Source organism: Astatotilapia calliptera, chromosome 7 (assembly GCF_964374335.1).
Source record: "Astatotilapia calliptera chromosome 7, fAstCal68.1, whole genome shotgun sequence".
NCBI classification, from domain to species: domain Eukaryota; kingdom Metazoa; phylum Chordata; class Actinopteri; order Cichliformes; family Cichlidae; genus Astatotilapia; species Astatotilapia calliptera.
This window is the reverse complement of record NC_137428.1, coordinates 55,428,805-55,438,385: the sequence shown is the minus strand read 5'-3', so window position 1 is coordinate 55,438,385 and position 9,581 is coordinate 55,428,805. Positions and strand designations below refer to the sequence as shown.

The 9,581-nt window shown below is 39.6% G+C and overlaps 1 protein-coding gene across 2 annotated transcripts; it reads left to right on the top strand.

Annotated features, from left to right (window-relative positions):
- The first annotated feature begins 3,491 nt into the window (after positions 1-3,491).
- Positions 3,492-8,717, top strand: tph1a (tryptophan hydroxylase 1 (tryptophan 5-monooxygenase) a). Of its 2 annotated transcripts, none has more exons than XM_026175663.2 (11): positions 3,492-3,798; positions 5,572-5,706; positions 5,806-5,989; positions 6,076-6,176; positions 6,269-6,336; positions 6,418-6,614; positions 6,718-6,853; positions 6,938-7,064; positions 7,175-7,270; positions 7,492-7,625; positions 7,775-8,717. In XM_026175663.2, the coding sequence occupies exons 1-11, from the start codon at positions 3,709-3,711 to the stop codon at positions 7,947-7,949; spliced, it is 1,443 nt and encodes a 480-aa protein (XP_026031448.1). In that variant the 5' UTR covers positions 3,492-3,708; the 3' UTR covers positions 7,950-8,717. The 2 variants fall into 2 exon arrangements, with proteins under 2 accessions (XP_026031448.1, XP_026031449.1); XM_026175664.2 differs by lacking the exon at positions 3,492-3,798 and adding an exon at positions 4,678-4,828.
- Positions 8,718-9,581: the final 864 nt, after the last annotated feature.

Sequence of the window (9,581 nt, the reverse complement as noted above, 5' to 3'; positions counted from 1 at the left end):
AATCTTCTTTTTTCCAGTACCGGTACTAGTTTTTGTTGTATTTATCCACGACACATTAAAGGCCGGTCCGTGAAAATATTGTCGGGCATAAACCAGTCCGTGGCGCAAAAAAGGTTGGAGACCGCTGGTATATAACACAGCACAGCATAGCAGGCAGTTGTAGTTAATCTTTATATCAGCATATAAATGCTAGCACATAATAGCACACCAAAATAGTTACATTCAGTCTGTATTTAAGCTCCTCGTTAGATCTTGATTAATCATGATCTTTTATGATAAATAAGTGTTTCTTATCTCCAAAAGTTTATTCTGTTCATCTGGACGTAGCGTTATGAGACAAAACGTTTCTCCCACAAAACGCTACATCCAGATGAACAGAATCAACTTTTGGAGATTTACTTTCCTGGATGATTGAGAATGCATCAAGAAGTGTTTCTTATCTTTCTTATTGCATCCCAAACAAACAGGCATGTTTGATCATGTTTTTTTCCAGCATTTACTTCTTTATTGTGTAGTTTTTGCTGTGCTGCGTATGTGTAGCTGTTGTTGGTGTATACTGATCATGTGAGTGCAAATGTAAACCTTGTATTTCTAAACTAGGGAAGGACTCAGTGCATCAAAAGGTGGCATCTGCCCTGCTGAAGTATCATTAAGCAAAACCTCCTGCACTGTGACCCCTGACCTCTCTTTGGAGAGTGCACCATGAATGCTCATTGTTATTGTAGTGAGTTAGTGTTGTTCTTTTTCCAAACACTCTGTGAGATATAGTAAGTTCTAATACACATAATGCGCGTGTTAGCCATAGCCATGGGTGAGATTAGCCAGAGAGATCTCTTGCAGCTTGATGCTCAGACACTGTGAATAAATCCCTCTGATTAAAGGGAACAGAACTGGGACAGACTGGCTACCATGCAGCTTTAACGCGCTCAGTCACGTCTGTCACAAACCACAGGAATAAGAGTGTGTACAGTGACTTATGTGCTGCGTTTTCCTTTGAAACTTAAAAAACAACTGTGCTTGCACAATGAGCCTAGCAGGCCTATTAGAGAATCCCATGGCTGGTTTCTTCTAAAGTAGGTTATGTTTCTGTAATCGGATGTGTTAATGTGTTGAGTAGTCTCATTATCTTACTCTAGAAGAGCATGAAAAGCCTCATCAAAAGCTGGAAGAAATCTGTTTTGAGTCTAAGAGTATTTGAGTTCAAGAAAAAAAAGAGTATAAGTAGATGTATTTCTGTAACTATACCAAAAATTGCACATTTAACTTGAAACTTTAGAAGGTTTGTGTGATGAGTGTGTTCACAAAAGAGGTTTTGCATAATTTTCATGATATAATTTCCAATAATATAATTATTATACTTCAGCTGGACAACAGGGTTTCAGATTGATGTTTATTATTAGCTATATTGTTGCACTGTAGCATTTCATCTTAATTATCAAGAGACTACTGTTCACATAAGAGAGGTGAGTCATCAGGAGAACGAACTAGAATGAGCCATCTTATTCATGCTGCACTCTCTGACCCTTGTTGGCTTAAAGCATCTCAGTGCATCTTGAGTCAATTCCCCTCTGAGTGGTGAAGCAGAAACGGCACGAGCCACTAGTCATTGTTAATAAGAGTTTAGATTTTTGTTTAAACGTGATTTAAAAGAAAATTATATTCCCAACATAAGACAGGAGGGGACAGATAAACCGATGCTTTTTAAACTGGATCCAACATGAACTCTAATAGCCTCTGACACTCATTAAACAAAGGGGAGCTGGTCCTGGAGCTGTCAAGATGCAAGGACATCAAAGACATAGACAGGGCCTGTGCAGCATAAAAGTCAGATCTGTGGAAATTATATTATGAGGGAATTTGGATGTGCTCGGTGCTCTGTGTGCAACACCGTCTTACTTGATTCTTGAAAGGTACCGTTCGTTAGAGAGCCCTGAACGATACTGACACACTGTTCATTAGGCTGCTTTCCTCTCCTCGTGCTCAAGAGGCAAGACACAATACTTTGCAGAGGAAAAAAATGTTCCATCTATTAACATTTCTCTAGTGGCCACAATACCTGCCAGAGCACTCTTTATTGCTTTACACAGCAGCAGTCTTCTTAATAACCTTCAACATATTGTGGTGTAAATAAAGAGCCTCTGGATTACAAAGACTTTTATCAGAGGTCTAAATTGCATCATATGGAGATTGATTTATTCTTAAAAAATGATCTGCGCTGATTCCTTCATATTTTATGACATGTTGAATCAGTTTAGTTTTTTTCTAGCAGTGCACCAAAATGACAAACACAGACATATACAAATATATATAGTGTATTTTTTTAGGTTTTGTTTTTTCTTCCTATTGCTAATAAATACTATTATTATGTTCTTAAAATTAGGATTGAGGAAATTGGGAAATTTAACTTCTAACTTATTACAAATCCTTAGGTTTAAAAAGCTGGGTATCTGAACTTAAACGGTTAACTGACATTTTTATTTCATCTCCCTAAATAAACAACAGAGTTCCTGTTTCAGTGCTTCTTACCATAATGTAACTTAATAAAATTCTGATTTGTTTATGTTCAGCCTGTGTTTTGTTACCCAGGGTGTGCATATTGTGTTTGCACAGTGAAGCAGAAATGTTCACCTTCTACATGGAAGCAATAAGGAGCTTAAGCTAACAGTAAGGTAAACATGTTTACGCGTTCTTTGCTACAAACTTTATGGCCACATCACATCAGTGCGAGTCTTAAGAGGCTGTCAGGTGAACACTTCTAGCTCTATCTTACACAACATCTGAGGAGGAAGTTCCCTTCATTGCCCGCTTGGGTTGTGTAAAGCATCTGTCCGTGTCACGAGTGACACAGCCCAGGACCACCTGAGACAAACAGCATGTGCATTAGCCACATGTATCATCACATTAGATCAGCGAGCAGCTAAAAGAGCTTGCTAAGAGCCAGAGACATGTCACCCGTCCTATGTGTAAGGTGACTAAAGCTTAAGAGTAAACAGTGGTGTTATCTGTTTAAAGTAATGAGGTCTCTCACGTCCAGCGCCGCTTCACCTTGATTCTGTCTGTAGAGGCCTCTGAAGCTCTCTCTGCTTTCTGTCTTGATCTCATTTAAAAAGGTGCATTGTGTTAAAGAATGGAAAGCATGCAGATTATGGCTGTTATGTGCAAGAACTTAGAGGAGCTTATGGTGCGGGATTTCGAAGTGGGGGGGAGCATGTTTGGATCACTGGATGGAAGGCTGGTGGGCTACTTAAATCTTAAACCTCAATCTTTTCTTTGTCTCAGGGTGTCAGCAAGCAATAAGAATGACCTCTGTGTACCAATCTAACATGAGTTCACATTTAACATATTTAGTAATAGCTAAACAATTCAAACATTAAAAGAGAGAGAGAGAGAGCAAAGCTTCCTAATAGGCGTGAAACGTGATTGGTATTCTCCTGGTAAAATCTGATTTCGTGACTGATCGGGCCTTTAGGTGAATTAAAAAGACACCCCTTTCCCCCTAATGATGTGGGCGGTGCTGCTGCTCCTTTTCCATTTGCTGCTTTGGGTGAGCTTATTGCCCCCTCCCTATTTCTCAGTGCGGTTAAATAGCACGGCGCGCCACTCCACTGGGTAGACACCCCACTTTGCAAAGAGGAAAGCCAACTAAATAAAAAGGCCTGAAAGGGGAAAAACAAAAAACAAAAAAAACAAGAACAGCAGCACTTTAACATGTACTCAAACAAAATCGAAGGACCACGTAGAGGAAGATCTTTTGACTCTATGAACCTCGGCTTTGAAGAAAAACTGCTGAACAATGAGGTAAGAACTTCACAGAAAGAGAAGAAGGAGGAAGGTTTTATTATTCTATCTTAAAGAAACCCCTTTATCTTCGATCAAATCAATAGAAACAAACAAGATGAAGAACTTTTGCTTTGTTTTGTTTTTAAGTGACTTTTTTGGACAGTGGTGGGGAGATCTGTGCGGGTCATCTTATCGAATAAGCTTTCACTTTGTCGTCAGCGCAGATTAATTTAAGCCGTTTTGTTATACCGTAATTTACGTCAAAGAGTTAAGAGGGTTAAAGAAAGAGAGACATCTGAATTTGGTATGATAAAAGACACTTCAGCGCTCATGCTGAGCACCATTCGCAGACAGAGGAGATAAAAGATAAACCGATCAACCTGCAGTATGTGATGTCTCCAAGCACATGCAAGGGGAAAATAGAAAACGCTGACAGGTACTCCAGGACAATATCGCAGCTGCTTTAGACATGGAGATAAAACGAAAAACACACATGTTTAAACTGGAGTAAAAGAAATCAACGACGTTTAAGGCAGATTTTACAGCGGAACACGTTACTAAATCCTATTAAAGTAAAAGCTGGACAAATTATACCCCCATGCATGCAAATGTGATCACACCTGTTTTAAAAAAAATCTAACATTTTTTATGTTTCTCGTTTATACCCCTGGATTTAAAAAAAAAATCGTATTTATTTCACAACTATAAAAAGTAAAGTATTTGATGAGGGGAAGCGATGTTCTCCCACTTAACGGCCTAAAAAACGTGCGCGCTGTAGTGATTAAGCGCTTCCCTAACGTGTGGCGAGATTTCAGAGTGGAGGGGAGCTAATAATAGGCTTCCCCGCTCTCCAAATGAGATTGCTGTAAGGCGATTCTTTGAGACAGAGACAAGTTCATCTTCGTTAAACCGAGACGCAAAACGTTGACCTCGGGCAGCGTCCTGATCCAGACTCCATGCACTAATGCTTTCAGGGATACTACCGGCAAGGGCTCACCGAAAACTGGTGTGCCGCGCGGTCTACACCATGTACGAAGGGCGAAATGTGGTAGGAAATAATTTAACTGAATTTAATTGTCTCACGTGAGGGGCGTGATCCTTTTAATCCAGTCTAAACGTTGGACTTTGGCATTATGTACCTATTGTTTGATGACAAATTCGAAAGTTTTTGGGGGGGGAGCGCGGGTTAATTTTTTTAAAAATACCTTAATAAGCAGTATACAGGTAGAGTAAAGGAGAAGACTTTGGAGTCAATCAAAACAGATTAGTTATTCTGTGCTGTTGGCATCTTAACAGCCTCGCTGCTAAAATCTGAGGCAGGATTAAAATAATTTTCCCCTGGCGTGTGCAGCGCGCACAGGCACGCGTCAACGTGAGAGCGCTATCCGAGGTGCTGAACTGGACAAAGAAGTTGGTCAGCCTTAATCTGAGCCCTGCCTGTGCGCATGCACTGCACTTCCATTACTCATTTTTTACACCAGCGATGTCAAGAAAAAGCCAATGATTCCCTTTAGAGTAACAAATATACCTGCCAGTGTATGTTTTAAAGACTGACTGACTGTCTGCAACTCTTTATATTTATAGGATTATTATTGTTGTTATTTAGGATGGTTTTATAATCTTAAGTAATTAGAAGCTCTGCATCAAGTCTGTGGATAAGTGCAATATGTAGACTTAATTATTATTTTAAAGCCAGTTTAGATTGGCTAGCAAAAGTTCATTTGCTCCACTGTTTTTTTTTCTCCCTATTATACACAACTGAATCGCTCTGTCTTTGTTGATCATTTTCAGATAAACAAGTCAACCTTCACCAAAATTGAAGAAAACAACGAAAAGAAGAATTCATCAGAGAAAGGGAGAGCGACAATCATCTTTTCCTTGAAGAATGAAGTTGGGGGACTTGTAAAGGCACTCAAACTCTTCCAGGTACATCCCCCAAACCCTGCTCCTTTTTACAGAATGACTTGATTGCGACACATTGTTAGCTTTGAAATGAATAAAGAATTCTTTTGTTTTATTTTGCAGGAAAACCACGTGAACCTTGTACACATTGAGTCCAGGAAATCCAAAAGACGCAACTCTGAGTTTGAAATTTTTGTGGACTGTGACAGCAACCACGAGCAACTGAATGAAATCATCCAGCTGCTGCGGAAGCATGTGAATGTGGTGGATATGGAGCCTCCAGATAACTCCTGTCTACGCGAGGAAGGTGAGAAAGTAGTGAGTGAATACACTCCAGATGCTGAATTAAAGGTACAACATTAAATTTGAGCACCTTTTTTCTTCTGTTCTCAGATATGTATGAAGTACCCTGGTTCCCAAAGAAGATTTCAGACTTGGATAAGTGTGCTAACCGAGTCCTGATGTATGGATCTGAACTGGATGCTGACCATCCGGTACATTATCAACCCGCTGCCTCACTTCAGCAAACAAAACCAAACTCTCTTAAAATGAAGCATTCTTATATTTTTACATTTCTCTTTATCAGGGTTTCAAGGACAATGTCTATCGGAAAAGGCGAAAGTATTTTGCAGATCTTGCCATGGCCTACAAACAGTAAGTTTTGATCTATTTAAATGTCTATTGTATTTTTAAAAAAATCATGATTCTTATGGAGTTTTTTCTGTCTTTTTCCAGTGGAGATCCCATTCCTCGTATTGAGTTCACACAGGAGGAAGTGAAGACTTGGGGTGTTGTGTACAGGGAGCTCAACAAGCTGTACCCTACCCACGCCTGCCGGGAATACTTGAAGAACTTGCCACTGCTGTCCAAATATTGTGAATGTCGGGAGGACAACATCCCTCAGCTGGAAGATGTGTCACGCTTCCTCAGGGGTAAATTATCAATTTTGATTAAAATATTCCTTTGATTTAAATCATTTTGTTCACTTTTAGCGGTGCAATCACTCAATGCAATATATTTTCACTATCTTTCTAGAACGTACTGGATTTACCATCAGGCCTGTGGCAGGTTACCTGTCCCCCCGTGACTTTCTTGCTGGTTTGGCATTCCGCGTTTTCCACTGCACCCAGTATGTGCGGCACAGCTCCGACCCCTTGTACACCCCTGAACCGTGAGTACTAGCCAACACTATATCTAAATATGTAATCTAAATGTTAATTTTGGTTTTAATATTTGGTTTTCTTTTATTATTAAGGGACACATGCCATGAGCTGCTGGGCCACGTCCCGCTGCTGGCAGAGCCCAGCTTTGCTCAGTTTTCTCAGGAGATTGGTCTCGCTTCACTTGGAGCCTCCGATGATTCAGTTCAAAAACTGGCCACTGTAAGAGTCACTGCTGCAATCTTCTTTTCAAACAATATTTATGAAGATATTTCTTTTTTAAAATCCAACAAGGTCGTCCTAATTGCTTGTGTTCTTCTTCTGGGTTGCAGTGCTATTTCTTCACTGTGGAGTTTGGTCTATGCAAACAAGAGGGGCAGCTGCGAGCTTATGGAGCTGGACTTCTGTCATCTATCAGTGAGCTCAAGGTAAAGACATCCAAACAGGATGGTAGGATGGTACAGTGGGCACCTTTACCCAAAGAGCTTTAAAAACACAGACAGAATAGTCTTTTTACGTTACAAACTTGATCATATTCCACCTTAGGACACACAATAAATAATCTTTTTTTGTTGAGAAAATATAGATGCACATTTATTAAATGATCAACTTGTGTTTTCAACATCTCCACTGTGTCTCTCTCTGACAGCATGCGCTCTCTGGTAATGCAAGGATAATGCCTTTCGACCCCAAAATGACATCAAAGCAGGAATGCATCATCACAACGTTTCAGGATGTCTACTTTGTGTCAGACAGCTTTGAGGAGGCCAAAGTCAAAATGAGGTGAGCTTAATTGTAAAGACTGTGTTGTAAAGACTACAACACTCAGCATTTAACTTATACATTATAATATATAGGTAGACCCAGCAAGAATAGCTGTAAGCTTTTTAAGCTAAACTGCTGATAGCATATTATTTAATATTGTGTTTCAGGGAGTTTGCCAAGACCATCAAGCGTCCCTTCACGGTTCGATACAACCCCTACACCCAGAGTGTGGACGTGCTAAAAGACACTCCCAGCATCAACAGTGTGGTGGAGGAGCTGCGACACGAGCTTGACATCGTCGGTGACGCACTCAGCCGGCTGAACAAACACCTGGGTGTCTGACTGCGCACAGTTCACATGGAGTTACACTGACAGTCTGTCATCCCCGGCACTGCTGTAGAGACGTTGCTTGTGTGTTGTCCTTTGCCAGTAACATGAATGTGCGTCGTTTTTTTTTTTGCAAAAATGTTCTGTCGTCTCCACTGCATGGTTTATATAGCTTACACAATTTACAGGTGCACTAGGTATGTTTAGACGCTAACTTTAAGATATTTGACAAACCCAAAGAGCTGCTTAATCTGAGGTACTATTTGGCTTCTATATTCCAAACAGTTTATGTGCTTTGATGGTACTTCAGTTCACTTTTGAAACACTTCCAGCTGTTACAGACACCTCCAATTGTTATTTCTGCTTTTGTATATGATTGTGTGAGTTTTCTTTTCTTTTTTTTGTAAATCATTTCATTCTTCTTCTTCATGTTTAATACTCCTCTCTTCAGTGAAATGTTTAAAATGTACCTTCTTTGTATTTGTCTTTTGGTGTGTGTGTGTGTGTAATATTCCTTTTTTGTGTGCTGTTGAGGGAAATTATGAAAGTGACACCTTTAACTAGCTGTTCTTATAAGAATGCTCTTGTGATTGATTATGATCGATTTGACCCATGTCAGCGATTACTTTACAGTGATGATTTTTAATACTTCCTCTTGAATTGAATTCAGTTGTAGAACTCCAGAAATCAAGACATTATTTTTCTACTGTAAAGAAATATAGAAATTAGAACTAGGTTATGAATCAAACAAGAAAAAAAATGAAAAAAAAAGTCATTTGTGTGTTTATAGCATGCCAAAACAGTTGTTTAATTGTTGATTTATTACTTTTATTAGTTTTTGTGGATGTAACTTTGTTATTGAACCCTGAGGATGCTGCTGCTGTTGATGATAGACATGCAAGATGATGGCAGCGAAGACTCTGAAAGTGATTATAACAATTATTTTGAGGCTGGAGTTTGCAAAATCTCAATAAAGTGTTGCAGAAAAAAATATGCCTTTGATTTGAGAGCCAGGACGCTTATTACCTAATGAAAAAGTCCAACTGGGAACAGAACTTTCCAAGATAGGTAGCAGAAAAATCAATAATGACTCTTAAACGCATTTCGTGGACACGTAAATGGCGTCATACAATTTCATTTTTATTATGTTGTTATTATTATATTATATTTATATTATTTATTTATACTTTGAGGATCTGATGAATGAAGAAAATGAGAAAGAGAGTTAGTGAATCTGGAAGTACAAAGGATTATTAAGGAGAAAGAGGATGAAGACTGGAAAGGTGCTAGGTCCAGATGATAAACGTGGAGATAAAGCACATGCCAGGGTGCAAATAGTGGAACCGCACCAGAGAAATATGTGAGGGTGGCGCAGGACATCTATGAGGACAGCAAGACAGTGGTGGGGGTGGGATAACATCAGAGACTAGCCCTTGTTGTTTTCAGTGGTTGGTGGACAGACTGACAGAGGTCAGGCAGGAGTCTCTGTGGACAATGATGTTTGCAGACAGCAGTATGATTTGTAGTGAGAGTAGAGCAGGTGGAAGACAGCCTGGAGAGATAGAGGTATGCTCTGGGGAGAAGAGGAATTAAAGTCACTAGAAGGAAGACAGAATAAATATGTGTGAACAGTGAAGATGACAGGAG

Coding starts and splice junctions, on each gene's coding strand:
- tph1a (XM_026175663.2), top strand. CDS start 3,709: ATGTACTCAAACAAAATCGAAGGACCACGTAGAGGAAGATCTTTTGAC. Junction 3,799..5,571: donor AAAAACTGCTGAACAATGAG/GTAAGAACTTCA, acceptor GATCATTTTCAG/ATAAACAAGTCAACCTTCAC. Junction 6,337..6,417: donor CTTGCCATGGCCTACAAACA/GTAAGTTTTGAT, acceptor GTCTTTTTCCAG/TGGAGATCCCATTCCTCGTA.